We start from the raw sequence: 16,143 nt of genomic DNA, 5'->3' as shown, positions 1-16,143 counted from the left end.
ACCAGATGTGACAGCAGGTTTTCTGCAAATGGGGGGGGGGGGGGGGGGGACACTGAGTAAAGTACAGGATGGTATCAAGGTATACGACTATATGACTATATGATAAGAATAGGAAGGCCTCCACCTGCTAACACTCCAGAGTGGCAGCTGTGAGTTTGTTGTTAATGACTCGGCGTGATGGAGCTGAGGATGGAGATAGGATGTGGGCCTAATCGAGCCTGAAGCCTTCCCTCCTCCTCCCCCGGCCTTTTTGACTCTCACTGGTGTGTGTGTGTGTGTGTGTGTGTGTGTGTGTGTGTGTGTGTGTGTGTGTGTGTGTGTGTGTGTGTGTGTGTGTGTGTGTGTGTGTGTGTGTGTGTGTGTGTGTGTGTGTGTGTGTGTGTGGAGCCAGCTGGGACTCCATTTTGTGTGTCTTTCCTGGTTGCAGGTGCCTCGTCATTGCGGAGGCTCAAGTGCCCGATGGGTGCAAAATCACCCCCCTCCTCCTCCCCCTCCTCCTCCTCCTCCTCGTCTAGCTTTGATCCTGACCTTGACAAAAAGAGCATCTGGACGTTCTCACACAGAGTAGCTTGTAATAACCACCAATCACCCTCTTAATGATGCAAGTAAAATGTGTTTGACCTGGTGGGCTCAAATGTTTTGTTGTTATTCTGTCAGCGTGGGCCAGACCTGCTGCGTAATAAACACCTCAGACACATTATGTAAAGGATCACCAGGCCTGTTGGGAGACAAAGAGCTCAGACTTCAATTGATTGAATGCTTTCTGGGGAAAATAGTTCTAATAGTTTAATATCACTTTTTAGATTATTGCTGGATATTGAGTAACCAGTTGTGTTGGCATCTCCTCCGGCGTATTGTTTGTCTGGTAGAATTGTTTTTTGGGGGGAAATATTCTTATTTGCTTTGTTGCTGAGGGTTAGATGAGTGGATGGATAACTCTCATGTATATGAAGCTACAGCGGGGAGTTGTTAGCTTAGCTTAGCTTAGCTTATCACAAGGACTGGAAACAACGGGGAAACGGCAAACCTGGCAGGGTGCAGTTAATACCTGGAGTCACCTTAATTTGACAAAAAAAATTCAAGGAATATTCAGAATCAGCTTTATGTATGCGCGCACATAAAAGGGATTTGACTCTGTTTTTTGTATTTACACAGACATGGACAACAAAAAACAGACGCATGAAAGTAAAGAACAGACAGGGCTGTTATGTACACATACAGTGAAAAATAGGTGTGAATATAAATATTGTATCTATAGAAAAAGCACCAATATTCAATAATGAAATGAGAAATAAAGTCACATGTTCTTTAAGTTCTAAATAGTGCAAATAAATAAATACTGAAAGGACATACATGATTGTAACATTTACTGAGCTTTTGGTGTGTTTTCTGAAGCTAGCTGTTTCTCCTTGTTTCCACTCTTTGTGCTGAGCTATGCTGGAGCCAGAGTACTGTTAGCTTAGCTTAGCATCAACACTGTATACACGGGGAAAAGCTAGCACGGCTCTGTCTTAAAAACAACAGGATATAATGTGTTACATATTGAGCTTTAAAGTTTATGGTAGGTGGAGGTTTTTTATCTTTAGACAGAGCCAGACCAGCTGTTTCCCCCTTTTTTTTCCCCAGTTCTTATGCTAAGCTAATTGGCTGCTAGCTCTAGCTCCATATTCACCAACACCAGAGTGGTGTCAATCTTCTTTAGTGAATGATTGTGTATTTCTCAAAACAGTGAACTATTTATTTTAAACTGCTGCCATCTCGGGTAGAAACCTTAATTCCACTTTAAACCAAATTATGTTTCATAATTTCCTTTGCTTTATATCTTTAGTACGTCTGCAGGCTGCGTCTGGTGTCTTTGAACAGTAGGTAGTAGTGACCGGATCAAGCTTTAGACTCAGTGACACATCCTCACACTATCCTCACTATAGGACTTGACAACATACCAGTGGTCATCAGAGTTACTCATTTTTTAGTGTCAGGCCAGAGACGCTCAAACAGTTTTAAATTCTCCAAAATGGACGGACAGTTGATGTGACTGCATGTCTCTTCACCTTTCCTCCGCCCTTGGTCTTCCCGCTAATGAAATCTTAAAATAACCTGCTCGCTGCTGGGAAAAAAAAAGAAGTGGGTCAGAGCACCAACGAGACGCCAATCCAAAAACATCAAGTAGTGCATTGTGGGTATTTCCCCCTGTGGTAGAATTGAGGTGGGGGCCGGAGTCTGCGTACTGGTGGGTGACTGTTCCTGTCCTCTCTCTGCAGAGACATCTGATGACTGGTGGGGGACGTCAACTACAGCTTTTTGTCAACCAAAATCATAGTTTCTTCAACAGCTTTTTAAAAAAATGTTCTGGGAATAAAAACACACTTTGTCGTGTTTTCGTTCCTCACACTATATATTGTCTAGTCCACATTAACTGCATGAGACCACGGGCTTGTTTCTGCTAGTGGTGAGAAGCACTAGAGGACAGTGTTGCATCCAGTTCACTCTCGTCATGATCTATTGTTTGTGGCCAGACGCATCACGCACACACGCACACGCACACACACACACACACACACGCCCCTCCGTGCACAGTTTGCCTTACAGCAGCTGATGAGATTCGGTCCGATGGGTTAACAGTAATAAGCTCCCGCTGCAGTGTAGCGTGACTCTTTAAACATGCATCTTAAGACATGGATAGGACGACATGGATGCAAACCCTCTCAGACACAATGTTAGCCCAGCTGTTTTTTGTCAACCCTTCAAGCTGTCCACACAAGCCGATGAAATGGTCATTAATGACACCCCTCTTGGCAATTATAAAATAGAGACGATGCTAATCTGGATCCCTCCACAATGACAGCCCTTTCTGCCAGCGCAGCTCCATCAACAAGTCTTGAGGTATTGCTGGTGCGCTCTCCATCTGGCTGCCACTGATAAGAACTTACTGGGGGCTGCTGGATAATAGTCTCGCAAGCTTAAAGGCAGGAGGGCGGGGGTGGGGGGGGTGGGGGGGGTGTAATGTATTCTGGGAGAATCCAGCAAACGGGACCCTATAAACCAAACCTCATCGCAGAGACAGCCCCCTTTTTCGATGGGCATCATGTCGCCATAGCCTTATGATTCACCACAGGCGTGATTTTTTTTTTTTATTCCTGGAGAGACAAGATGGCTGCACTCAGTCTCGACATCCGTGTGCAAGTGCTATTACGTCAACAGTGCAGTAATCAATCGAGAGCCAACGCTGAGCTTCTGCACTCAAGTGGATCTATTTGTCCGTGCAGCACCTGCATGGCCTTGTCTCTGTTTGGAGATATGTAAAGCTGGTACAACCTCTATTTTCAGGGTCAGAGGCGCTGACTGACAGCGGTGCCTCATGGGAGATGTAAGAGCAAAAACATGATACATGATTGTATGCCGTGGGCTCCGAGAGGTTGCGTGTATATATTTCGTGGTAGCATTATGGGTAGTCGGGTCATTTTATGAATCTGTTTTCTGACACAACCTCCAAAGATAGAAGGCAACCTGTGAAAATATGAAAAATCGGGTGTTTTTCTCTCTCTCTCTCTCTCTCTCTCTCTCTCTCTCTCTCTCTCTCTCTCCTCCCCAGAAACCAGCAAACTCATGCGACAGCGACGTCAACCAACGACAAAGAGGAGATGATGGGATGTGACGTAGAAGAATACGCAAGATGACAGCATGAAGGAACTCAACCCCACCCTCAAATCCTGTTGGTTATCCGCTCGGTGACGCAGGACAAAAAAAAGAAGGGGACTGTATTCAGGCAGACACACAACTCGGGGTGTAAAAGACTCACAATGTGCTTCAGAATATTTGCTTACAAACACCAAAGTATTCATGGGTAGGCGTCATCTCAGCGGTGGTGTCTATTTCCTGGCGCGTTTCAGCATGAGAAGGTTGTTTGACTCGGATGATTCTGTCACAGCCCTGTGGGTTCTCTCTCTCTCTCTCTCTCTCTCTCTCTCTCTCTCTCTCTCTCTCTCTCTAGCAGAGGTGATGACAGGAAGAAAGTGAAAGTAAAGGAAATAAAGCGAGTGTGGTGGAGTGAAATGACTCGAATGCAACCGGCCATTAACCGCCAATCAGAGCTGTCATATTATCTGGAAACACAGACGGATGGGAGGTTTGGCCGTAGGGGAAATGCTTCCCCTATCTGCCATGAGAGTAGTGATGAAGTCCGAGCTTAGAGAGAGAGATGTGCTTTGGAAACTGATTGCACGCCACACACACACACACACACACACACACACTGTCTCTGAAGATCTGAGGTCTAGCCTGGTTGTATTTTCATTTTGGGAAGCAGGGATTCTGCCAGATTAGGGGAAGCTGGGCTTCTCTGTGTATTCTCTTCTACTTGACCTCTATTATGATAACAGATGTTAATTACACACTGCTGGGTTTCCCAATGAATCGGCCAGTTGTTCTCACACATCCCTGCTCTTTCACAGAACATGCATTGAGGTTGTTTATTTTAGTAAAATACTCTGTTGTGTTGGGGCAGTTTTTATTGTGGTGTGACCACATGTGGGGCGGGGGCTGTGAGGCTCAGCTAAACTTGGCAGCGCTGCCGAACATGGAAAACCATGTCCTGCAGCCATATGGAGCAAAAGCGGATTCGGTGTTATCGGAGTGTTCAATATGTTTGCTCCGTCAGGGAATTCCAGCACTAGAAAATAAGCTGAGGAAGCGAAAACCCAAAGCGAAACTCACGAGGATTGCACTCAAAGTTAACAAATAGTTTAAAAAAAATGTTTTTGGCAAGTGCTGTTGATGCAGCACAAGCTGATGTTGTGCCTGCTCTTTTTTTTTTTTTTTTTTTTTTTTTTTTAAACCCTTGAAAACAACAAAGTTTTACGAGGACTTCCAGGGATGAAAGGATGAACACACGCAGACATATGCACTCATAAAACCCGGGCAGAGGAACGAGTGCTGAAGAGCCTCAGAGGCCATGTGCATCAGCGAGTTACGCAACTCCTCTCCACTGGGGAAAGAGGACGAACTCTTCGATGATGAGTCACTGTTGGGGCGACTCGGCATCGTGTCAGGCGCCCCGCTGATTGTACTCATGTGGGATGGCAGAGGAGTGGGCGGGGAAAGGGGAAAAGGTCAGAAGCACATTGTTGTTCGTGTTGTGTTTTATGCACTTAATGAATTACCTGTGCAAGAGGATTCAAACACAATAGGTGGCCCGGCTGGATAGAAACATTGCGATGAATGCAATCTCATTGTCAGTCCACTGCTTTTGGTCCGGACGGAAATATCTCGACGTTTGCCATGAGATTTTCTTAACACGTTCATGGTTCCCAGATGATGCACCCCAATGACTTTGGTGATCGCCTTACTTTTCCTCTTGCGCCACATTGAGGTTGACATTTGTGGTTTTGAGTAAAAGAAATGTCCCGACAATTATTGCGTACATTGCCTTTAAAAATATGCCACAGATATTCATGTTCCCCTGAGGATGAATAGACTTTTTCCACAGCAGACATACAGTATTGACTCGTCACAGGAGGAAATGCACACCTGTAAATAATGAAATGAGTGACGGCTAAATTCCATCTAGCTGCTTTGATTTCAGTTTCCTGGTATGCTGGCTCTAGCAGCGTTCCAAATTTCATACTTTTTCTTTTTTCTTTTAGTACATGCTGCAGCTGCCCGTACAAAGTATGTTCTGTTGCATGCAATTTGCATAACATCAGAACCTTGAACTCTTGCTCAAATATCTGCTGAGCAAAGGATCGTGTATTTGAACGCACACTGTCACTCTTTCTGTCTCACTGGACGACTTGAATAGAACAGAGCCATCGTTAGTGTGATCAGTAGCACTTGTGACTACGACAAGTCAAATTGTCCGCTGTGAAAAAGGCCTTTCGTCATAACTTTGGCGAACGCTTCATTTCTTATCCAGCACCATCGTCAGGTAAACAATCTTATTTTGTCCAATACTTTGCTTCATGACTAAATACCTGTAAAACTGATGACATTCCCCTCAGCTTCAGCTGGACTTTGTGTTTAATGCTAAACAAAGATGTTGAACATGATAAACAGTATACCTTTGAAACATCAGCATGTTGGCATGTGGCTCAAAGCACCACTGTGGCTAACAAACACTGTAGGTACTGCAATGTGTAATCTTATACATTTGTAGAAAACACAAATGGAACGTCACTGGAAAGGTGACACTAACGTCTGCGGACCTGCAGAGGGTGCTAGTGCGAACAGACGGTCTTAAAGAATGCCCTGTGTTAAGATTAGGGACGTCTAAATGTGAATTTAAATTGTGTTGCTATAAATACATCACTGCGTACGTCAAATACATCGTCATTCAGCCGACTTCCATCACACAAACTGCAACGAACGCATTAACGTCACACATAAACCAAGGCTCATGGGCTACTGCTACGCTCCCACACTTAGATTAGCTGTGTGTCAAGCTTGTGCTCCTCACCGTTGCATCAAACTGAATGAAATTATGCAAACGTTTATTTATTTCACCTCGAGGCATTTTTGCCTTCACACTGCTTAAAAAAAAAAAAAAGCAAACAACGTGACATGCTTCCGACTGCATTGTCCTCTGCACAGATGATGGAAAAAGGATGAGAACGCTTTCATGCAACTCCTCCACTAAAGCAGCAGTAAAGCGCAATGTAAAGCCTCCCAAAATGCTCACATAAACATTGTAATGATAAAGGTTGTCAGGTCAAAAAAAAAAAAAAAATTCAAAATGGAGCGTCATGCATTTATATAGCTGTGCCAATGATATCCTAATGATCCTTCTATCAACTGCGCAATCCCAATACTCATTTAAGTGGCTCATGATATGCTCTACACCACAGCTGGGAACGTCACGGCCCAGCGGATCGCCACAATGGCCGCCAGTCATCGACGACAGCCACGGGCCCGTCAGGCATTCACACCACGTACCTAGGGCCACAATAGCCTCATCAGTAGCCTTATTCAATCAGTCCTCGCAGACGGGAGAGTCGACTCGGGCGCTGCAGACCCAGCCAGCCGTCCGCTGATCTGCATCACAGAGGCGTCAACGATCGCAGCGTCCCTCCTTAAATCTCCTTGAAGTGATCTCTGATTTCGGCCTGATTGTATCCGACACTGTGCCATTATGACCGTTTGATTAGGGCGGGGGGGGGGGGGGGGGAGGAAGGGCGCAGTGGCCTAGTGTTGTCTTCTTTGTGTGAATTGTTTAAGCAGCATCGTGACAGGGGAAAGGCGTTTGAGTCGAGGGGTTTTGAGTGGCAAAATTCATGGGAAATGCATCATATTTACGTGAGGTGAAATAAAACACAAATGCAACCTCGGTGAAGTCACTCAGGCCAGAAGTAACCTTGTAATGGCGGAGCAGGACAGAGCAGGGTCCAGTCGGTGGGGCGACTCGAGGCTGATATCGATTGCCACATGTGCACACACTCACACACACACACACGCACACACACTGTGTTAATCAATTCCCTTATCAATCAATCAATCAACCTTCATGAACTGCTGCTTGTCCTTCACTGCGGCAAAACCGCTGTCAAAAGCGTTCAGATGTCATGCAAATATTCTTCGTCCCCTTTTCTAAAGAGACCCAACTTGGGCTAAAGGACCGCTAATGCAGTTTTTATTCCAACAGCGTTCATCTTTCTTTCTCTGCGCAGTGTAAATGTGAAGTCAAAGTCAGTTTCACCAAGGCAAATTGATTCTTGAATTTGTCTTTGTAGCGTTTCGCATCGATCACATTGCGAATGTGTGTGTAACACTATTATACAACCCAAACTTTCATGTCGAATGTTGATTTCTTGTGTCTGAAGCCAAGAAGACTCACTTTCTGAGTTTATGTCACAATGCAGAGATGCTCATAATAACAATGCAGGCAGAGTTCAGTGAGTGGGCTGCGAGAGACTTGTCATTCCAGAGCCACTTAATTTTCAACAACATAATTGTCCTCGACCACTTACACTGTTCTGAATCCGAACACATTTCATAACTGGTTTGTCGGCGGAGTCGGTCTGAAAACATGTCCCACAACAGCAACTTTAATTTCAGGTAAGACACTTTGTTCATTTGAATCTTTCTCAAGCTAGTTATATATCTAAGTATCTGGCTTTAGTTGTTGTGTTTAATGTCTTCAAGTAGTTTTGGATGTTCATCTGAGGGATTATTATCAAAACAAAAAGCCGTGCAGCTCTGAGAGAGGAACGGAAATCAGCTTTTGTGCACCCAGTCAGATTGCATAAGTGTGTGTTTGAGAGACCAACAGATTTGTTTATTTATTTTTTAACAGATTTATATCATAATCATCAGTGAACAGATTTCATTGTGTGGAAATAGATAACATTTTCTAGCTTAATTTGGTTTAAAATCATATTTATTGTGCTTTTCTTCTGTCGAAGCACGCATGAAATGAGAAGACTAAAATAAGCACATCAAAGCAGAAGGACGTACAGTTCTGTACAGTATGTGCACAGGATTACTCCATCGTGCAGCCATCTTGTGTGTGTTTCATAAGATGAGATATCTCGCGGTTGCAGTGTCAGTCAGAGAGGATGATTCGTCTCGGTGTTGAGACTGGCGGATGATCAGCGGGTGAGAAGCTCGCAGTGCAGCGGAGCACTATGTAGGTTACCTGTCAGGAAATTAAGCCTATTAACCGCTTATGTAACACGTCACACATTTGGCACGTGGGTTCTCATCCAATATTTCATAAGTGGCAAGAGAGAGAGAGAGAGGCAGACTTTTTGGAAAGACAAGTGGCCTCATCAGGAAGTTCTTGCACAACCCTGACATTAAACCTTTGCTGCGGTGTTACTGCTGCATGACATTTTAATTATAGTCAATAAACATTTTCCTCTCTATACTTTTCAAAACAGTTTTTTACTGAAATCAGGACACAACAAGGCTAAGAGTGCACAGCGATGCCAGCGACGATGCTTTGATCTAAATACGAACATTTGAGAATGTGCTCACAATCTGACAGTGATTGATCACAGTCCATCCTGAGGGCAGTGGGAATGTTTGCACCACGTTTTTGAGACATTTTACTCAGAACCACAAATGTCTGTGCCGATCTCGTTGAGATATCCAACTGGATCAGGGAACATTTTTACCTGCTGTTGTGCATAGATAGAAAGTAAAGGGATCAATAAAGTCAGAAGGGTGTATCCTCTGTGCACTAGGAATGTTTATTCACCAAATGTCATGCCAATCTATACAATAGTTGTAGTAGAGATGTATCACTAAAAAAAAAAAAAAACCCACAAATGTTAATCTCATGATGGCGCTGGAGAAAAAGGTCAATGTCTTAAGAATTCATCCTCTTGTGACCATGAATATCTGACAAACATGTCAATGCATTCAATACAATAGTTGTTGAGGTATTTTAGTCTAGACTAAAGTGGTGGAGCGACCAACTGGCCAGCATTGCCATCCATAAAACCACTAATAAGAGAAGATATGTGCAATTAGCAAAGCATGGCAAAAAAAAAAAAAAACACCTACAGAAGCTACAATTAAAAAAAAAATCACAATCTTTGTTTAATAGATATGTGAGAAACACTGAACCAATGGCAGCTTACCATGAAATATGTCAAAAAGAGGACTAAAAATCAATAATTTTGAACATAATCATTCGTTTTTTGTTGTATTTTTCTGTTCTTAAACTGGTCAAATAGCGGGGCAGGTGGCGAGTAGGTGTGTCTAGTCGGCACACTGAGCTGGACCTTTGCCCACTCTAATCATGCAGCTATTATGGCCATCAGTGCACCCCCCCCCCCCCCCCCCCCCCCCCATCCTTGGTCTTGGTTCAGCCTCCAGGAGCCATTTGTAAAGCAGCGGAGCAGGAAATGAGGTTGGTTTACGGCCGTCGCCCAAGCCTGGAGGACGTGCTCCAGGGAGCCACGCTTAAGTCACGCGGGGTTCCACCCAGACGGAGAGTGGGGGTGTGTGGGGGGGGGGGGGTCATTGGTAGGAGGTGGAGGTGAAACAGAGCGGTGAAACGCAGTGTGTTTGAACTGGACAGAGACATCACTGGTCCCGAGATTTATTATTGGCTATCAGGGGCCCTAAAGCCGACTGATTGATGAGGCCCTTTGACACGGTCACTGAACCTATTGCAGTTCCTCTTTTTAAAAATGAAAAATTCCATCCTCTCCTCATCCGTTTCATAGAGGTTTTGTAGGGTGTCTTCCTCTACTTTTTCTCATTTCCTCTTCTTCTTTTTAGTGAAAATAAAAACAAGTCAGTCTTTTCTCTCTATCCTCTATGTCTCCCGCTATTATGATTGACTTTTCTCGTCATGGTCGATCTTTTTAGGTCTTGTTAAGATATGAGAAACATCTCATACAGTTTTAACTATACCATGTCAACAACGAATGTATCTGGAGATGTTTGAGCCAGACAAGCTCATTCAGAAAAATATTAAATAAATAAACAAATACAATAAAATAACCGCCTGTTAGCACTCAGCGGTCACAGTCCAGGTGCCATCAATAGTGCCATCAATATTTCAGCTATAGAGGCCTCCAAAAGAGTTCAAACTGCTGTGCTTTCTTGCAAGTTGGAGTCATGTTCCAGACATAAGCTTGAAAGGAGACTTCAACAGACTGACCAACTGCACCGAGGTGGGATTGGATATCAGTAGAAGGGATTGGACTTTTTTGCCCTCTTGAATCCCAACAAAGCATAAAGTGTCATTCAGTTCGACACATGAGAAGATCCGAACATATCTAATAATAACTGGGCATTGGTGATGTTAAACTGGGCTTTTATTGTAGTTAATGACAGCAAAAATGTGCTATTCTAAAGGATAACATCAAGTACCTTTAGCTTTGTTATTACTATACAGATATATATATATATATATATTACTAGATGTGGAATTAAATTGATTGAGTTGGTGAAACTACAATGAGTTGAATACACCAATCTAATATGCTTTGTTGGATAACAAGAGATTTCTCTCTCTCTCTCTCTCTCTCTCTCTCTCTCTCTCTCTCTCTCTCTAATGGTTACATGCTTCTGAGTGTTTAGGGGAAAACAATCACTGTGCCATCTGTTACTCTGTAGGATGAATTAACAGCTCCACTGCTTGAGCAATTAGTTTCTGACAGTTTGAGCAGAATCAATAATTTGATGAGAGAGTCATAGCTGCATGAAATCTCACTTTTCCACAACACGGAGAGGTTGTCAAAGGATGTGATGGGGCACATTTGTTACATTATATTATAATAGGTATTATTAATGCAAACACAATCTTTCCATACGCCATAACTTTGATCAACACTTAAAATCAATCAAACAAAGAAACAACAACTTTTTAGTTAGGAAGCCAAACTATCAGTAGAAGTACGTCTTTTCCAATTATACATCTTGATAACGTGATCATTCATTTATACATGTTTAGCACAACACTCCCTCACTTTTAATAAGTTAAACACGCTAGTTGTGACCAAGCTAACGGTTGTTGACATAGAAGTTTAGCTGGTGCGGAATTAATGCTAGTAGTTAAGCTAGCGTGTAGCTTGCTAACAGCTCTCGTGCGGCTAAACGGCGATTTGGCTCGCTAATGCTCGTGTGTTAGCAAGCTAAACACCTTATAAATAGCGTTTTAGCTTAACAACAGCTGCATGTTAGCAAGCTAAACGTGTAGAAACAGTGGTTTAGTTAAATAAAAGCGTGTGTGTTAGCTAAACAGATAAGAAATAACGCTAGTGATTTTAGAGAGAGTTTAGCATGCTGTTGTGTAGCTAAACAGGTGTATGTAGTGGTTAGCTAGCCAACAGCTTCCATGTTAGCAAGCTAAACAGGTGTGGAAATTATGTCCGTTAGTTAGCAATATTTGCCAGTTCTGAATTAATTTTGTATGGATGTAGGGAAGATATTTATTAAAATTAGTGGCAATAATATATGATTTATTAATATTGTTATTATTATTTATGTTTTTAAAAGCTCAATCCCACAAGCTGAATTGATTTGAGCCTTGCTTTAGAGACCACCAGACAGCCCCCACAAACTGAACTCTCAGTACAGCTCTGGCTCAGCCCCACAGCGGCCCTGTTGTAATGGGACACTGCTAAACGACGCTGAGAGCCAGAGCACTCCAGTGCTGTCATGGCCTGTTGCACCTGACTCGCTCCTCGCTCCTCGCTGCAGGCGCCTGTTGTTAGCTTCCACAGGCTAATTTATGACACTATCAGGCTCATCGGCTGCATCTGGACGTCCTCGTGCTAAAACTAATTACTTAAACTAATTACTTGAGCCTATCAACTGTTTGGTATGCTCTGCAATGTTGTACTCCTTATACTTGATGTATAATACATAGCAGAGGAGGTTTTGGGGGCACGCAGGAACTAAAAACTCAAGCATGTAAATGCACGCAGAGTAAGTATGATGATGACTTTTTGGCTTTTTATGTCACTAGATATGCCACTAATGCCAGAAACGTGTATATATTTGTTTGTTGAGTGCATGTTTTTACTGGCTTCTGTAGTTACAGCATGACTGCTTCATTTGGATTCCTTATTTGCAAACCTTGGGAGTGGCTCAGCAGATTGCAGCTGTGTGTGTTTACCTGTGCACAGGTGTGTGGGGGTGTGTGTGTGTGTGTGTGTGTGTGTGTGTGCGCATGTTTGTATGTGCCTAAAATCTGTTCTTTACTAGTACCATCCATGTGTCTCTGTGTGCTGTTTCCCGCTCAACATCATCATCCATCAAAGGTCAGTGAATATGAATATTAGAATATGTATTAATATTTGTAATCTGAGGTTTGTCTTATGTTCAGTGTAAGTTATATCACTACTAGTTGCTGAGTAGTAGTAAGACTCTTTGCTCTTTTCTTTATCTGTAACATGTCAGTGTTTCTAAATGTCCTCGACCTGAATCCTGAACAGATTCCCCTCCTGTGATGAGTGTTGTAGAAATACTTTAACTACAGCAAGAACCAAACAGAGGACATGTCTTTTATTTCCCTTCAGGATCTTTATCTTCCATTAGCAGCCACTTGCATCTCGCCCTGCACTCTTTAAGTGAAAGTATTTTTCACTTTGCTCCAGCGAGTCTTGACTATCTTGGCTTGTAGACCTGCAGTCTTGTGCCAAGGTCCAGTCGAAACTTTAACCCACTCGTCAGCGTCACGGATTAGTCCACGTCGGTGTCCCCTTAGGCCAAAGGGATCTTCTGTTTCCTTGGGGAGCGTGAAGTGGCCGAACCTCCACTTACACATCCCTCAGATCAGAGACTTCCACTTTGGACTTTTTTTAAAATTGAGTTAATCTTTGGTTTTCATTGCAAACAATGTGATTTTTTTTTTTACTATACTTTCTTGCAAAACCACAGTAAATGCATGCTCAGTTATACATGTTATGCACTTGCAGACTGCTTAACCGCATCCCTAAACAACTAACTAAAAGTGACAACCAGCCAGCGCTCCGGGGCGGACAAAGGTCAGATCACCGTCTCCTCTCAGCGGTCATTTCCTCGGAGGTGTCCAGTGTGAGTCCTACGGTTTCGCCCTCCTGTCTCGTGTGTCACCATACAGAGGCAGCGATGTATTATTGAGATTGTCTGCAGGTTACTTAGGCTCTGTACATTAAGTACGAACACGAGTGTAATTACCTACACGTGGATGCTCATGAACGGGAGTGTAATTGCTCTGCATAGATCATGGCTGATAATATCCATCTAAATGGATGTGTGCCAGTTTTATGTTGCCCTGCAGGGATTTATCCACAGTAACCCGATCAAACCGATTCATATCGTGGTAATCAGAACTACTAACTGCTGGGAAGTGAATCCAACAGGAAATCTCCCTCGAACGTAAATAAAGTGAGCGCCGGTAATAAATGGAGCGGCCCCACTGTGTGCTTAGGCCCTCTAACCAGCTTTCCTTTGTGAATGAATGGGCGTCTATATGGGGAAAGGCTCACGCTGCACCAGTGGCTAATTCCTGCTAATCCCATCGTATCTTCTACCACTTAGAGATGGCTTCCAATGGCACCTCCGGAGCAGGGGGGGGGGGGGGGGGGGGGGGGGGGGTTGCTCGTGAGATTAGCTCGCGTTAGCTCCTCCTCTGTGGTTTACACACAGTCAAGGCCGGGCTCGGACCACCACTGCTCTCAATGCTAACCTTTTGCACAGAAATGGATTAAGTATTTTTCCAAAATGTTTCAAGTCTTTTTTAGAGGACAATGTAAGTTTGTTTCCGTTTGCTCTGCTTTAGTTTTTTCCGGCTTTAGTTTTCTGTGGATTCAGTTTTTGATGAGGAGCTGTGAGGGGAGCAGCAGGCATCTTTATCTTGAAGGGTTTATGAACGGTGCGTTTAGAGGCGTTCGTGAAGGATTTAGCAGAGCTTTTCCTCTACATGATAACTTTGTGACTAACTTTCCTTTCCACATTTCCATGCAAAGATACAATCCTGCTGTTTCTCTTATTGCATTTAATAACCTTGTGTTAATAGCATCGTGTTGGGATTGTACCATTGTGTGATAAATGGTAAAATAATTGTATGGATTGTAAAATCCTCAATTCTGCAGATGTCAGTTGTAAGATACTGTGTTTCCAAAAAAATTGTCTGTAAAGTGATTTACAATCTCAAATTGGCGGCTTTAAAACACAACTTCTCATGGTTTAAATGACAAACTATTAAATAAGAGAAAACTAATGATTACTAAATATGATGCATCAGTATCCCAATAATAAAACCCCTTGATGTCACCATGGATGACTTTCTTGTTGTCGTAGACCAACAGGAAATCAGCTTCACGCTGGTTCCCTTGACAAAAAGCCACTTGCCTTTTTTAAGACATGTAAAAATTAACTGACGTTAAAAAAAACAACTGTTTCGCTTGTGTTATCCACAGACCTTATTTCAGACATCTAACCAAAAAAACAGTCAAAAAACCCACTGACTACAGGACAAGCAAACAGGAAGTGTAAAAATGCTGACTCATTTCATTCCTGCAGAAAGTATCATTGCTCTGCATCCAGCACCTAGTTACAGTGTGTTAAATGCTTGTTTTATATTCCCAGTGGTGTGAGGCACAGATGAGTCCTTTCAGATAAAAACAGGGTTTAAAGTGTAGTTATTAGAATTCAGTACGACATAACACGCTGTCAGGGATGCATCACACTTTTAAAGTGCATTGAGTGTTGTATTTAGAATCTAAATAAAGGTAATAAGAGTGTTTTTATAACCTAATGTCACTGTGTCAGGTGTGATAACCAGTGGTTGGTAGTCAACAGTCTCTGTCTTCCTTTATGTACTTGTAAATGGACTTTAAGTCTCCTGCAGCCGAGCTTTTATGGATCAATAAGCACACCAGCCGGTGCACACTGCAGGTTCTCCACCAGCTGCCGCCTTCCTCCATCTAACCGTGACTCATGTGCTTTTTTTTTTCTGTCACAGGAGATCTCTCCTGAAGATGTTTCCGCAATCAGGGAAATCGATTGTCTTCGACAACTTTCCAGATCCCACGGACGCCTGGGACATCATCGAGACGATCGGGAAGGGGACCTACGGAAAAGTCTACAAGGTGCTCAACAAGCTCGATGGAAGCAAAGCGGCCGTTAAGATACTGGACCCCATCCATGTGAGTTGACTTTCTCATCCGGAACGTGAATTGACGTAGTCTTAAATTCACGTGTTGATATTCTGGATAATGTCCTCCCTCCATGCCACGCACGTGTTGCAGTGGGTGCTTGTTAAAGTAGCTGTAAGCTTGTGGGTTTATGCATACTAGCTTGTTGCACTTATTGTATTCGTATTACTTATAGCACTAACTGTTTTTCTTGTTTCTGCCCTGTACTTTGGCTCTGAGTTATGCTCTGCTTCATGCTCTTAGATGCTTGTTTGAAAAAGGAAATGTACTTATGACTTCTGGTGACTAGTAGTTCTTTTGATTACCAATGTTGATGCACTTATTGTAAGTCGCTTTGGATAAAAGCGTCTGCTAAATGACTGTAATGTAATGTAATGTAATGTATGCCTTTGGTGGAGGCACAGGGCATCTGTATATATTTAAAGATGTAGACTCCAGCACAGATTAGATCTGGGACACAATCATTTCTCTTGCAGTTTGTTAACTTTATGTTTCGTTTTCAGTTGCTAAGTCAGTATATTTCCACTCATACCTTAAATGTCATTATTTA

General features: G+C 43.0%; 1 protein-coding gene across 6 annotated transcripts in view; it reads left to right on the top strand.

The window, feature by feature from the left end:
* The first annotated feature begins 8,003 nt into the window (after nucleotides 1–8,003).
* The window catches only part of myo3a (myosin IIIA), a 53,663-nt gene continuing 45,523 nt past the window's right edge, over nucleotides 8,004–16,143 (top strand). For all 6 annotated transcript variants that reach the window (XM_068710178.1, XM_068710177.1, XM_068710176.1 and 3 more), the window contains exons 1-2: nucleotides 8,004–8,046; nucleotides 15,401–15,584. In XM_068710178.1, the coding sequence (XP_068566279.1) occupies nucleotides 8,018–8,046; nucleotides 15,401–15,584 (213 nt within the window). In that variant the 5' untranslated portion in view covers nucleotides 8,004–8,017. The remainder of the gene's footprint in view (nucleotides 8,047–15,400; nucleotides 15,585–16,143) is intronic.

Source organism: Cebidichthys violaceus, unplaced genomic scaffold (assembly GCF_023349555.1).
Source record: "Cebidichthys violaceus isolate CVI_PGR_0920_01 unplaced genomic scaffold, fCebVio1.0.p SCAF_15, whole genome shotgun sequence".
Classification (NCBI taxonomy): domain Eukaryota; kingdom Metazoa; phylum Chordata; class Actinopteri; order Perciformes; family Stichaeidae; genus Cebidichthys; species Cebidichthys violaceus.
Note: the sequence above shows the minus strand (reverse complement) of the source record. Positions and strands in the feature narration are given on the sequence as shown.